The sequence below is a fragment of the Dermochelys coriacea genome, chromosome 7, assembly GCF_009764565.3.
Source record: "Dermochelys coriacea isolate rDerCor1 chromosome 7, rDerCor1.pri.v4, whole genome shotgun sequence".
Taxonomy (NCBI): Eukaryota; Metazoa; Chordata; order Testudines; family Dermochelyidae; genus Dermochelys; species Dermochelys coriacea.
Window position 1 is genome coordinate 45,833,461 of NC_050074.1, and position 16,065 is coordinate 45,849,525.

Sequence of the window (16,065 nt, forward strand, 5' to 3'; positions counted from 1 at the left end):
CTCCTCCTAAGTCAGGTGGCCAAGTGTACCTATGTGACATCTTTTGTGAGAGTTTGCCATCTATGTCTATAAGCTTGGTTATGGAGTATTTAAGTAAGCACAGTCTGCGCAAACTGATGCCGCTCTCCCACAGAGTTCTGGCTTCTCTCTCCTGTGGGAGAACGGAAGGATGGTATGCATAGGGGTTCCCTTCATCCCTCTACTACCCACAGAAAGACTGATTACAGATGCCACCCTACTAGGGTGAGAGCCATTCTGGATGAACACGTAGTGCAGTATAATCTGGACTCACCAAAAATCACATAAATCTTCTGGAGCTGCATGCAGTACACAAAGCCTACAAAAAATTCCTACCATTTATGCAGACTTTGCATGTTGACGTCATATCAGACAATATGACAGTAGTTTACTATATGAACTAACAAGGGGGAGCAAAGGTCAACCCCTCTTTTCATAGAAACAGTCAATCTCTTGGAACTGGCTCATTCACCACCAGATCACCCTGTTAGCCATGCACCTTTCAGCAGATACTTCTCCAAACACCACTAATGGGAACTATACAACTTGGTGATACAGAGAGTAGTTTATATCAGTGGAGATTCCCATTTTGGGATCTCTTTGCATCTCAACAGAACAAGAAATATCCAACCTACTGCTCCAGAGTAGCTCAAGGGCATGACTCTAGACAGGACACATTTCTAGTTTAGTAGTCGAGGCAACTGATGTATGCTTTTTCACCCATCCCACCTTTACCTCAAACTCTGAGGAAGATCAAAAAAGAGCGCTTGTGATCCAGATTGCAGCTAGGGGTGGCCTAGGCTGTTCTGGTTCCTGAGTCCTTGTGCCTGTGCATCCATATTCAGCTCCTCTCCGACCTACTGGCTCAGGACAAAGGCAAGATGAAACACTCCAACTCAGGCCATGTCTAATCTACAGGGATTATAGTGGCATAGTTACGGCAACATAGCTGTGCTGGCATAACTCCATTACATAGATTCAGTCTACAGCGCAGAGGTTTTTTTCCCTTTGCTGTAGGAATACCACCTCCCTGAGTGACATTACCTAGGTTGATGGAAGCATTTTTCCATTGACCTAGCTGCACCTACATCAGGGATTATATCAGCATGGCTATGGTACTCAGGGATGTGGATGTGTAGATGTGTATGGATGTCCTTCCATACAGCAGCATGATATTTGGATGGATGACAGACCTAGAAAAATCGTGGTTAGAGGCAGTACAATCCATCCTTAGCAGTAGTAGAAAAGATTCCACGAGGAAATATTACACGGCAAAATGGAAAAGATTTTCTGTCTGGTGCCATTGTTGTTCAATATCACCCCCGAGAAGATGCTGATATCCCTACTATTCTGGATTACCTCTTCTTTCTAAAAATGTCAGGACTATCTCTCAGCTCCTTGTGGGTATGCTTGGCAGCTGTTAGTGCCTTTCACCCTCTGGTGGGCAGCCATTCAGTCTTTGCCCATCCTACTACAATACTGCTTCTGAAGGGACAGACTCTTTCCCCTGATACTGAAACCTACCCTGATATGGGATGTCCACCAAGACCTGTAGGTGTAAATAAAAGCTCCATTTCAACTCTTAGCCTTGTGTTTCTTCTTTCATCTATCTATGAAGATTGCTTTGCTGATTGTGATCACCTGAGCCAGAGAGTAGGTGAGCTGGGGGCTTTTGTGGCTGTACCAGTTTATACTGTCTTCCATAAGGACAAAATTTCCCTGATGTTACCCCCCAAATTCATCCACAAAGTAACCTTATCTAAACCAGGTCATCCATTTACCTGTCTTCTATCCAAAACTACATGCCACCAGAGAAGACAAGAAACTACACTCTCTGGATGCATGATGACCCTTGTCATTCTATCTTCAGAAGTCAAAACGCTTCAGGAAATCTCCTGAACTGTTGTCTCTTTTATGGTACATATGAGAGGGCAAGCAGTCTCTTCACAGAGATTTTCCAAATGTATTTGGGTTGCACCATCCTTTGTTACGAGTTAATGGCAGCCCATCTGCCGCAAGATATGAGGGCCCACTTGACCAGAGCCCAGGCTGCATCTGTTGCTTCACTTCAAGATGTCCCTCTTCTGGAGATCTGTAGAGCAGCTCTGTTCACACTTTTGTGAACCATTATGCTCTTGTACAATCTTCTACGTAGTCAGCAGAGCAGTCCTCCAACTGGTATAGAGCAGATGCAGACCAACCTACCCTCCTCAACTAATACTGTTTGTGAGTCACCTTGAGTGGATACACATAGGGACCATCACTCGAAGAAGAAAGGTTACTTACCTTGATCAATAACGAGTTCTTTGAGATACGTGGTCCCTATCTGGATTCCAGTATCCACCTTCCTTCCCCTCTACTGCAGAGCCCTGGCCTATGGCTATTTGTAGTAGAAAGAGAACAAGAGAGGCAGTCAGTACACACTGCCCCTTATGCCCTCAGTTCAGAGCACAAGGAGAAGAGTGCAGCTGTGGACCAATGGAGTCTAGTAGCAGAAATTTTCCAGTCTTGGGCACGTGGAGTAATAGAATACAGATGGAGAACCCCACATCGAAGATAAACTCCAGTTATTGTACAGGTAAATAACTTTTCTTTTTCATCTCCTCTCTTGTCAGAATCACTTTGTCTTAGGCCTTGTGAATTTTTCTACTTCAGGTTACTGATTATGAAGCTGAACAAAGTGGCTTAACATGAATAAAATTTATCTAAAATTGATGTTGTTTTTTAAGAAAAACAAATTACCCTTTCCATATGAAAATGTGCATGATTTCTTAAAAAATGATATAAGCTGAATAGTATTTGTTGGTATGTACATCATTTTTAACCTGTATAACATTGTGGGGAAATGTATTCTGAGTTGTTAAACTATTCTATGGGGCTTCCTGTAAATCAGCTTGCAGTTGGAATTGCCACTAGATTTAATCTACATCGGTCAGTGATATAGGCCCAGCAGCACAACAGTAACAGTGGGACACTGTTATTTAGCAAGAATGGGCACAGGAAAGAAATAAACAGTACACACATCTCTGGAGATATCTGCAGATCTTTAGAAGGGTTTAAATCTAGCTTCTAAACACTTGTTTAGCCTTCCTTTTGATTAATTGATCATTTTTTATGCATCATTCTGAAGTGCCTACAGGGTGAGTCCTGTAAATGGGCAGACGACAGAGCTACTGCCCATATTTCTTCCAGACCTCAGCTGTTTGTCTTTAAATTGAACTATTTTATTTTTAAATTAAGATAAGTCATATATCAGGATTTCTTACAAATACACTAGTTTTGAAGGGAGTTTTGAAGTGGAGAGAAATTAGAAATAGACTTGCAATGAACATAGCATTTGATGTCAAAACAGCAAGGTACATAGGGAGAATTCAAAGAGAGATGAGCTTGGCAGCTTTTATACATCTGTTATGCAGAGCTGGAAACCTCTCTAAGCTTTTTAAAAAATATTTGTAAATATATAACAGAAATGAAAATGGCTTGTATACACTAAAAATTCCCCACAATGTGAATCATTTTGACTTTGCATGCAAGTAGACACAGTGTGGATGCTCATCACCTAGAACGCTATTGACTGGGGCTTTGTAGATGCCCTGAGGGAGGCAAAAAACCTCATCTTTGCCTCCATCACAGCCACAACATAAGATTAAAAATGTTTTATAGAAGTGAGACTCAGATAAGGATATTGTGTGCCAAATTCTAGCCATCTTCCATTTCATGTCATTTTTTGCAGGTCATCTGTGATTATTATAGTGATCTGTGAGGGTGACGGAGGGGAGAGACTGTTTTGACAGCCGAGTAGTGTATAGATGTATTTGTAGTGTATAGGTAGGAATAGTGTTAGTCCAAATGAAAATTTTAATGTGCTGTTTGGACTTTTTTGATGATTCCATAGTCGTATACCAAACTCCCTATAGGCACATTGACACCTCATCATTGAAACTCACTGAAAACACCTGTTCCCTACTTCTGCGGGTAGGGATGGAGTGGGAGGAGGGGAAGAGGATACAAACAGTTCAGGGAACAACTTTTTAAAAGAGAGAGTGGGTTAGAAAAATAAACAAACAATAAATATATTCAAAATGAGGATTGAAACTATCATTTTTCACTGTTGAAGGATACACTGCATAAAAACCCTCACAAAATGTTAGGAAGGGTGTTCAAAAATAATGACGTATAAGATTAATAAACAATACTCTAATAGCCCTATTAGTCATTATAATGTATCAGTAAGCTATAATGAGTCAGAAATAGTAGTGGGTGTGCATTAGTAGGCTATTGCTTCAATTCTCTGATGGTTAAAGAAGATAAAAGGTCTTGGGCTAGATCCTAAAAGAGGACTTAGGCTAAGCATTGCAGTGCCTAAATTTTAGACACCCTGCTGTCTAATGGAATTTATAACACTGAACCAGGTACCCTGTATAACTCCTGGGGAGAGTTAAGTACCTAAGAATGGGATCCACAAATGCCAGCAAGTTGAGTGGGAGCTGTCTAAACGAACTAATATGAAATGCTGAAGACCTAAGCCCTGCCCCTCAAAGGAAGTTAGGCACCTAAGTCCAGGTCTGAGGGAAATGCCTATTTTTGTTTGAGATTCACAGCCATGAACCCTCTCCAGGAGTTAGGTACCTAAGTCCTTTCTTGCAAAAAGAAGGTGGTGGGGCTGCCCTTTTTAGCCCAGTAGTTAAATCATTCACCTGGGTTGTGGGACAGGATTGGAATGGAGACTCAAACTTAGGTCTCCCACATACTGGGTGAATGCCCTAGCCACTGGGTTAAAGAGTCATTCTTGCTCTTTCTTTGGCTCAATAAATACTTAATTATTTATAGAAAGTAGAGTGGCTTCTACAGGAGAACTGGAGAGAGACCCAGCCCAGACAATCCGGGTGGAGGGGGGGCAGTTGAGCCCAGGTCTCCCATGTCCGTGGGGCATGCTCTAACCATTGGGCCAAATGTTATAAGGTGGAAGCAACATCACCACCACCACCTCCTCTAGATCGGTTTTGCGTGGGATCTGATCTGTTAGGCGACCTCTGAAAATGCCTGCCAGATCAGTCCCTGCAAGCAATATAGGAGAGAGAATACCTAGTTTGAGGATCCCAACTGGGCACAGGACTGAGATTGTCATGCATGTGCCCAGTGGCAGGTTTAAGGGGATTTTACCAGCAGACACTTAGGTGCCTAAATCCCTTTATGGATTTAACCTCTTGTGCCTCTTAGTGCATCTGAGGCATGCAGCAGTGGCTTACTCATTTGCACTTTTTTTTGTAGGTCATTGCTGTGTCCTGTCAGATCATCAATACAGTGGCCCACTGGCTGAACAGTGTTCTTCCTCAGAGCTATCTGAGGCTTATACTTATAACCCCATTGTACCTTTGCCCGACTGCATAGATTTAGAACTACATCTATTTTTTCAGGAAGTAACAACAAAACTCTCATCTCCTTGCCCATGGATTAAAGCCATTCACTTGCAGTGGGCAAGCACACGTTAAATCTGTATTGTTTTTGGATGGCTGTCAGGGTCAGCCCAAAGCAGAGAGTATTGCATTAGTGCAGCCCTGAAGCATCAAAAGCATGGATTGTCATGAAATCCAGTCTCCTGGCCAACCAAAGATGCAAAAAGGATATTCAGCCCACTACTGTTAAAATGCAAATTCATTGACCTCCAATTGTATTATTTAATTTCAGTCTCTTGTAGAGCTTATTCTTTTATATAGCATATATTTCAATCACCAAAATAAAATGGCCTTTTTCCTCTGTTTTTATTCATTTTTTCTGACTGCAAGACTCATAAGAATGCCATGGTTTGGAGATGCTGTTGCTGAAGCTCTTGGTTTGTTGAATTTCTGTTCCTGCAACTGCTGTCATGTTGACCAACAAATCATGCAGATCCTGCTAAGTAGTGACAGGTTTCAGAGTAGCAGCCCTGTTAGTCTGTATTCGCAGAAAGAAAAGGAGTACTTGTGGCACCTTAGAAACTAACAAATTTATTAGAGCATAAGCTTTCGTGAGCTACAGCTCACTTCATCGGATGCATTTGGTGGAAAAAACAGAGGAGAGATTTATATACACACACAGAGAACATGAAACAATGGGTTTATCATACATACTGTAAGGAGAGTGATCACTTAAGATAAGCCATCACCAGCAGCAGGGGGGGAAAGGAGGAAAACCTTTCATGGTGACAAGCAAGGTAGGCTAATTCCAGCAGTTAACAAGAATATCAGAGGAACAGTGGGGGGTGGGGTGGGGGGGGAGAAATACCATGGGGAAATAGTTTTACTTTGTGTAATGACTCATCCATTCCCAGTCTCTATTCAAGCCTAAGTTAATTGTATCCAGTTTGGAAATTAATTCCAATTCAGCAGTCTCTCGTTGGAGTCTGTTTTTGAAGCTTTTTTGTTGAAGGATAGCCACTCTTAGGTCTGTAATCGAGTGACCAGAGAGATTGAAGTGTTCTCCAACTGGTTTTTGAATGTTATAATTCTTGACGTCTGATTTGTGTCCATTCATTCTTTTACGTAGAGACTGTCCAGTTTGGCCAATGTACATGGCAGAGGGGCATTGCTGGCACATGATGGCATATATCACATTGGTAGATGCGCAGGTGAATGAGCCTCTGATAGTGTGGCTGATGTGATTAGGCCCTATGATGGTATCCCCTGAATAGATATGTGGACAGAGTTGGCAACGGGCTTTGTTGCAAGGATAGGTTCCTGGGTTAGTGGTTCTGTTGTGTGGTGTGCGGTTGCTGGTGAGTATTTGCTTCAGATTGGGGGGCTGTCTGTAAGCAAGGACTGGTCTGTCTCCCAAGATCTGTGAGAGTGATGGGTCGTCCTTCAGGATAGGTTGTAGATCCTTGATGATGCGTTGGAGAGGTTTTAGTTGGGGGCTGAAGGTGATGGCTAGTGGCGTTCTGTTATTTTCTTTGTAGGGCCTGTCCTGTAGTAGGTGACTTCTGGGTACTCTTCTGGCTCTGTCAATCTGTTTCTTCACTGCAGCAGGTGGGTATTGTAGTTGTAGGAATGCATGATAGAGATCTTGTAGGTGTTTGTCTCTGTCTGAGGGGTTGGAGCAAATGCGGTTATATCGTAGAGCTTGGCTGTAGACAATGGATCGAGTGGTATGATCTGGATGAAAGCTAGAGGCATGTAGGTAGGAATAGCGGTCAGTAGGTTTCCGATATAGGGTGGTGTTTATGTGACCATCGCTTATTAGCACCGTAGTGTCCAGGAAGTGGATCTCTTGTGTGGACTGGTCCAGGCTGAGGTTGATGGTGGGATGGAAATTGTTGAAATCATGGTGGAATTCCTCAAGAGCTTCTTTTCCATGGGTCCAGATGATGAAGATGTCATCAATGTAGCGCAAGTAGAGTAGGGGCATTAGGGAACGAGAGCTGAGGAAGCGTTGTTCTAAGTCAGCCATAAAAATGTTGGCATACTGTGGGGCCATGCGGGTACCCATCGCAGTGCCGCTGATTTGAAGGTATACATTGTCACCAAATGTGAAATAGTTATGGGTCAGGACAAAGTCACAAAGTTCTGCCACCAGGTTAGCCGTGACAGTATCGGGGATACTGTTCCTGACGGCTTGTAGTCCATCTTTGTGTGGAATGTTGGTGTAGAGGGCTTCTACATCCATAGTGGCTAGGATGGTGTTTTTAGGAAGATCACCAATGGACTGTAGTTTCCTCAGGAAATCGGTGGTGTCTCGAAGATAGCTGGGAGTGCTGGTAACGAAGGGCCTGAGGAGGGAGTCTACATAGCCAGACAATCCTGCTGTCAGGGTGCCAATGCCTGAGATGATGGGGCGTCCAGGATTTCCAGGTTTATGGATCTTGGGTAGCAGATAGAATACCCCAGGTCCTGGCTCCAGGGGTGTGTCTGTGCGGATTTGTTCTTGTGCTTTTTCAGGGAGTTTCTTGAGCAAATGCTGTAGTTTCTTTTGGTAACTCTCAGTGGGATCAGAGGGTAATGGCTTGTAGAAAGTGGTGTTGGAGAGCTGCCTAGTAGCCTCTTGTTCATACTCTGACCTATTCATGATGACGACAGCACCTCCTTAGTCAGCCTTTTTGATTATGATGTCAGAGTTGTTTCTGAGGCTGTGGATGGCACTGTGTTCTGCATGGCTGAGGTTATGGGGTAAGCGATGCTGCTTTTCCACAATTTCAGCTCGTGCACGTCGGCGGAAGCACTCTATGTAGAAATCCAGGTTGCTGTTTCGACCTTCAGGAGGAGTCCACCCAGAATCCTTCTTTTTGTAGTGTTGGCAGGAAGGTCTCTGTGGGTTAATATGTTGGTCAGAGGTGTGTTGGAAATATTCCTTGAGTCTGAGACGTCGAAAATAGGATTCTAGGTCACCACAGAACTGTATCATGTTCGTGGGGGTGGAGGGGCAAAAGGAGAGGCCCCGAGATAGGACAGATTCTTCTGCTGGGCTAAGACTATAGTTGGATGGGATACCATCATAGGGCCTAATCACATCAGCCACACTATCAGAGGCTCGTTCACCTGCGCATCTACCAATGTGATATATGCCATCATGTGCCAGCAATGCCCCTCTGCCATGTACATTGGCCAAACTGGACAGTCTCTACGTAAAAGAATGAATGGACACAAATCAGACGTCAAGAATTATAACATTCAAAAACCAGTTGGAGAACACTTCAATCTCTCTGGTCACTCGATCACAGACCTAAGAGTGGCTATCCTTCAACAAAAAAGCTTCAAAAACAGACTCCAACGAGAGACTGCTGAATTGGAATTAATTTGCAAACTGGATACAATTAATTTAGGCTTGAATAGAGACTGGGAATGGATGAGTCATTACACAAAGTAAAACTATTTCCCCATGGTATTTCTCCCCCCCACCCCACCCCCCACTGTTCCTCTGATATTCTTGTTAACTGCTGGAATTAGCCTACCTTGCTTGTCACCATGAAAGATTTTCCTCCTTTCCCCCCCCCTGCTGCTGGTGATGGCTTATCTTAAGTGATCACTCTCCTTACAGTGTGTATGATAAGCCCATTGTTTCATGTTCTCTGTGTGTGTATATAAATCTCTCCTCTGTTTTTTCCACCAAATGCATCCGATGAAGTGAGCTGTAGCTCACGAAAGCTTATGCTCTAATAAATTTGTTAGTCTCTAAGATGCCACAAGTACTCCTTTTCTTTCTGCTAAGTAGTGTGTTCGGGTTTGTCAGAACAACAATATCTTAAACATGTCTGAAAGGGGTAGGGTAAGATGAGAGGGAAAAGGACGTAAGCTATTCTGTTGATCATGTTGACAAGATATTTCATTTTTTAAATACTAAAGTTTAAATGAATTTACATAACAAGGCATGGCAAAATCATTAACAAGACATTAAAAAAACAAACCTCTGAAACCTCAATTTAGATTCAGATTAATATTTAAATCTCTCCTCTGCAGATTAAACAGGCACAGTTAGAGACTTGCAGTCCACTTTCTGATTATAATGTTACCGTTTAGCATAAAAAACAGGATCATCCTTTGAGTTACAGTTTCAGAGATAAAAGAAAAGGAGTACTTGTGGCACTTTAGAGACTAACAAATTTATTTGAGCATAAGCTTTCATGATCACTTCATTGGATGTTGCTCTTACTACAAATGTTTTTTGTACAGATGTTTACTATTTGATATTAGTGAAAATGTCTTCAGATGTTTACTGGAATTTCATTTTGTATCACACAGTCCAAATCTGTGCAAAATTTGAACACGGAAAGTATCAAAATCACCTTCTTTCTAGGCTTCCATCTCTGTGGATGATTAAACAACTGTATCTGTCCTTAGGATAACACATACTAGATGGGGACTAATAACAGTAGGGTACTCCTGCATTTGGATACCTTAAATTACCTAGTGTAAGAAAAAGAAAAAGGGCCTTTTTAAATGACATACAAAGACAATTTTAAATGCTATCAAGTCTGTGAGAGCCTTTTACACTCAAAGGTAAGGCAACACCACCCCTAAATTATCTCGGTTAGGTATAAAAGGGTTTTCAGATAAAGCTAGTAGTATTGGTGTATGTCTTAATGAATAACACAAAAAAAAGAAAATCATTCTGAATTATGAAAATAAACTGAAAAATCAGTTTGCTGTGATCTCAGAAATGTCTAGCATGTTTATGATAAAGGACACAGTAACAATTAGAGGAATACATAGAGAGAAGATAGTACAGACAGGAGGATTTTAGGGTTAAAAATTAATTTTTAAAAATAGTTGTCCAATGCTGTATAAAGTGAATGCAAATGTTTCTCCTATAATAATCAATTTATATTTTTATTCTTTTTTCCTCCACAGCATTTATCAAGTAGGCACAGTGTCCAGCAAAGCACAATACAGGTAAGATGGCTGCAAAACCCTAGCATGATGTCTTTTTTTCTTTGAAATCTGTGATAATGTATCTGAATGTAAAGAAATAATGCAAATCGCAGACTGATATGTGTATAGAGCCTTTCATCCAAAGATCTCAAAGCATCATTCATCCTTCCCCAGGGTCCCTCTCCAGCCTATGTCTAAGGTTCCTTTTCCTCAACTCAAGCTGCTGCTCTTACCAGGGCTTCTGTCATGGAGACACCGAAAAGTAGCAACTACCTATCTAGGTCTCTCTCCTCTCCATCCTCACACCCTTTCCCCTGAAAGGCTGCCTTTTTAATTAGCCTTACTGTCACCTAGTTCCCTCTTGGTTACAGAATCTCTGGACTCGGAATGTTACTTCCTAACATTTCCAGCTTTAAATGACTGGGGCTTCTAACAGGTATCGTAGGTTGTGAATGCACCCTGTAATACCTTGATTTATTGTAAAATTCAGAGAATTTTTTCATTTAGATTGTAACTTTAAATATAGGGCAAATTTGGAAACCAAAATCTTAACATTGTCCCTGTAAGGAAATACATTCCCAGCTCATTCTGATCAGAATTGGCTCAAATTGATAGTTGACCTGCACATAGTGTTTTTATTTACATCAGTGCAAAATAGAAGTAAAACACTATCAAATCAGAATAGTAGTATTTTATATATGCTTTCCACTGGTATAAATGATATAATTGGTATTAGGCCCAAATGTACATCCTTCTTGGTATTTGGCTATTTTGGTTACTCAAATATCGATAATAAAAGATAACCCCGCAGCCTAAGCTTTCTCCCTAAATTGTTCCTAGAGTTTCCTAAAAGAGATCTTTCTATTTTAGATCTCATATCCCTCCCTCCCCACAATCTCACATCTCTCATCTCTAGGGTGGTTAATGAGCTGCAACTATTATAAAAAATCAGCAAGAAGCAGTTTCTGAAGCAATTTTTTCAGAATTCTAATACCTGCTAACTGTGAGTCAACAAGAATTGTACTTTCTGGAATCAGGAGCACTGGCTGAGAAACAGAACTGATGTAGTCTGTTTGATGGTTAGATAAATTGATTTCAGATTGGTAACACTACACATCTTCTTATCGCTGTTTCCAAAACCACTGCAATGAAAAACAAATATATAAGTTAAAACTAGAAAAACTGAAAACACATCTGCCATATGTCTCTGATGTAGCACCTAATTCATGAGGCTGAACTGCTACTCCATGGAGGAGGAAGAACTGAGTTATGACTCTGCCATGTGAATTATGTACCCCTTATTTGTGAAGAAAATAATACTTATTTTTGATTTTTAAAAATCAGGTGGATACAATTCGTCAGCGTCATGGGGAAGCTTGCCGTATGCCAGTGCCTCACCATTTCTTCATCAGTTTAAAGAGCTTCACCTATAATACTATTGGGGAGGACACAGATGTCTTCTTTTCTTTGTATGATGTTCGAGAGGGCAAGCAGATCAGGTAGGACAATATCAACCTCTTGTTTGCTTTTCATCACATGTGGAAGAATGTGAATTCAAAGAATACAAAGCTTGGAGAAAAATGTCTGAACTATCTCCTCTCACCCTTGTCATGAAGAATTTTGATAGATAAATTCAGTGACTGGCAGTTTTGTGATGCATACACCAAAATATCAAAGTATGGTGTTTTTTGCGTGAGAAGTATAGTTCTCATGACAGTGGGTGACTCAGAGCATTGACTGACAGTAGGCATAGCATGGGCAGCCATTGTACAAACTTCCAGATCAGTCCTAAAACTTAACCTTAAACAAGTTTTCTAATGTAGTCCAGGTCTTGTGCAGAGTGAAAGTTGTTACTCTGTAAAAAGTGATTATGCTGATTTGTGCCATGTTGTATGAGAGTTTTGAAAGGAGCCCAGCTGTTGGTTTAGGTGCTTGGCTGAGATCATCAAGCTCTCTTTCCCTTGTGGTCTAAGAAGAATCATAGTGGATTGGAGAGATGCTAGAATTACTATAATAACTTGTGTTCCTCACTCTGAGTTAGCTATAAATACTTAAATATGGCTGAAGGTATCCATTCTTCTGGCTAGTTTGATTGTACAGTATGTTATAGGCAGCCGCTAGAGCAGAGGTCCCCAAATTGTGGGGCAAGCCCTCCCCGGGGTGTGCAGAGCAGTGTTCAGGGGGTCGTGGCGGGGGTGGGGCAGGAGCGCCAGCCAGCCCTGCCCCCAGTTCTGTTCTGACCCCACCCCCAGTCATGTCCCGCATTCCCAGCTCCGTGTCTGACTCCGTCCCCAGCCTTGGTGCGGCTCTGCACCCAGCTGGGGGCCCAGCTGCCACTCCGGCCCCGCCCTCAGCCCCTGGCCGGGGAGGGAGCAGAGACAAACCCAGCTGCGGGCCTAGCTGCAGCTCCATTCCCAGCCCGGGAATGGGAGCGGAGCTAAATCTGGCTACAGGCCCGCCTGTGGCTCTGCTTGTGCCCCAGCAAGACTCCAGCCCTAGACCCACCCGCCACTGCAGCCCAGCCTCAGCCCCCTTACCCCATCCATGTTCCTCCTCCCCTTCCCCCACCCCCAAGCTGCAGCCAAGCTCCTGGCACTGGCTCCAGGGGAGGCCAGGAAGGCACACCCTCAAAAGTTTGGGGACCACTGTACTAGAGGTTTCAATATTACATGAAATAGGTCCTATTTTTTTCCTTCTTATAAGTGGCCTTTGGAAATACCAGGATGAAAATTAACAGAAAATGACCACATCAAGTGCCTTATCTCTGAGTAGTTCAGTTAGTATATGTCTTTATCAAGAGAAGTCATTGAGACACTATATGCTGAAGAAAATGTTGCAGGAAAAGGTCTAGTGCCACCGGGAGTCCTCAACTCTTAACTCTTATTGATGTCATCTTACTCCTGCGCAGTAAAAACAAGTGATGAAAACAGGTTAGAGAGAAAACTAAAGATTTCCAGACTAAAGCTTTTTTAAATTTTAATTATAGGATAAAAGGAAGCTATCATCTGCAATTCATTTGAAAAAAGCAGCACTTATGAATCATTCTTTTGAGCTTTGATTAAATTATATCTGGGTCCATGGACAGAGATATTTAACATTTTGCCTAAAGGAATTTTGTGCCACTGTGATAAAAACTGTCTTGTACATTTTGACAGATTTAAATGTGCCCCAAGCTGGGAAAAAACAGATTTCAGAGCTCTGTCTGCCTTTTGCTTCATTTTGAAAAAAAAATATTCTTCCAAAGAAGTTGTGGGGTAGAACGACTAATATTTGGGGCTCTCCAGAGTAGTAAAAAAGGAGAAATATTGGAATACCCTAAATGAATCAGTTAAGTTATATAGTTAAACAAATGTGTCTGCCACCAATTAGCTGGGCATCTTAAAGAACACTGTTAAGGAATGTAGGGAGGGAGTCTGACCTGATATTGAGTCAGCTGTTTGATTCCCTCTATAGAATCATAGAATATTAGAGTTGGAAGAGACCTGAGGAGGTCATCTAATCCAATCTCCTGCTGAAAGCAGGACCAGTCCCCAACTAAATCATCCCAGCCAAAGCTTTGTCAAACTAGGCTTTAAAAACCTCTAGGATGGAGATTCCACCACCTCCCTTGGTAACCCACTCTAGTGCTTCACCACCCCTCCTAGTGAAATAGGAGTTATTAAAATACTTATTTTGGTCTGGTCAGAGCACTCAAAGACATGGTCCTCCTCAAGAGAATAGAACAAAAACTATCTGTCATCAAAAGTTTAGAGTGAGAATGGCACATTTAGATACTTCAAACAAACAAAACTATTCAGTTTCTATAACAATTAACTGAATTGTCAGAAATTGTTGAGTTCAAGCGCAGCAATCGGAAACAGTTAAGACAGATGTGCAACTAGAAAATAAGCTTGTACAAGGCCTCCAATGGCTTCAGACAGAGAGAAGTTGTCACATAAGAGACCACCCTGGCTTAACCAGGAGATCTTCAATTATCTGAAACTCAAAAAGGAATCCTACAAGAAGTGGAAACTAGGTCAAATCACAAAGGATCAATATAAACAGCACAAGCATGTAGGGATAAAATTAGAAAGGCCCAGGCATGAAATGAGATTAAACTAGCTAGAGACATAAAGGGTAACCAGAAAACATTTTACAAATCTATTAGAAGCAAGAGGAATACTGAAGACAGGATAGGCTTGTTACTCAGTGGCGGGGGGAGACAGTAACAGAAACTTTTTGACAGGTTTCAGAGTAACAGCCGTGTTAGTCTGTATTCTCAAAAAGAAAAGGAGTACTTGTGGCACCTTAGAGACTAACAAATTTATTAGAGCATAAGCTTTCGTGAGCAACAGCTCACTTCATCGGATGCATTTGGAAACTTTTTGGTGTTTCAGTTTTCTCCAAAAAGTGTATTTGCGATTGGACTCCTAACATAGTGAATGACAGTGAAAGTGGGGTAGGATCAGAGGCTAAAATAGGCAAAGAACAAGTTAAAATTACTTAGACAACTTAGATGTCTTCAAGTAACCAGGGTCTGACGAAGTACATCCTAAAATACTCATGGAAATGACTGGGGAGATATTTGAGCTATTAGCAATTATCTTCAAAAAATCATGGAAAATGGGAGCGATTTCAGAGGACTGGAAAAGGGCAAATATAGTGCCAATGTATAAAAAGGGGAATAAGGACAACCTGGGAATGACAGACCAGTCACCTTAACTTCAGTACCTGGAAAGATAATGGCACAAATAATTAAGCAATCAATTTACAAATGCCTAGAGAATAATAAGGTAAGTAACAATGAGCGTGGATTTGTCAAGAACAAATTGTGTCAAACCAACCTAATAGTTTTATTTGACAGGGTAACAAGACTTGTGGATGCAGGAAAGTAGTAGATGTTATATATCTTGACTTTAGGAAGCCTTTTGATACTGTCTCTCATGACCTTCTCATAAACAAACGAGGGAAATACAATCTAGATGGAACTACTGTAAGGTGGGTGCATAACTGGTTGGAAAACCATTCCCAGAGAGTAGTTATCAGTGGTTCACGGTCAAGCTACAAGGGCATATCAAGTGGGGTCCCACAGGGATTGGTCCTGGTTCTGGTTTTCTTCAATATCTTCATCAATGATTTAACTAATGCCATAGAGAGTACACAAATAAAGTTTGCAGACGATACTGAACTGGGAGGGGTTGCAGGTGCTTTGAATGATAGGATTAAAATTCAAAATGATCTGGAAAAACGGGAGAGATGGTCTAAAGTAAATAGGATGAGATTCAATAAAGAGGAAAGCGAAGTACTCCACTTATGAAGGAACAATCAGTTGCACAAATACAAAATTGGAAAGGACTGCCTAGGAAGGAGTGCTGTGGAAAAGGATCTTGGGTCATTATGTCTTACAAGCTAAATATGAGACAACAGTGTAACACTGTTGCAAAAAAAGCAAACATCAATTCCTTGGATGTATTAGCAGGAGTGTGGTAAACAGGACACAAGAAGTAATTCTTCTGCTCTACTCTGTGCTGATAAGTCTCAATTGTAGTATTGCGTCCAGTTCTGGGCACCACATTTCAGGAAATATGTGGAGAAATGGAGATAATCCAGAGAGCAACAACAATGATTAAAGGTCTAGATAACATGACCTATGAAGAAAGATTGAAAAAACTCGGTTTGTTTAGTCTGGAGGAGAGAAGAGTGAAAGGGGACATGATGATAATCTTCA

The 16,065-nt window shown here is 41.6% G+C and overlaps 1 protein-coding gene across 1 annotated transcript in view; it reads left to right on the top strand.

The window, feature by feature from the left end:
- Nucleotides 1-16,065, top strand: part of DOCK3 (dedicator of cytokinesis 3) — a 603,029-nt gene that overhangs the window by 318,820 nt on the left and 268,144 nt on the right. The window contains 2 exon segments of the mRNA XM_043518507.1: nucleotides 10,338-10,379; nucleotides 11,703-11,857. Of these exon segments, the coding sequence (XP_043374442.1) occupies nucleotides 10,338-10,379; nucleotides 11,703-11,857 (197 nt within the window).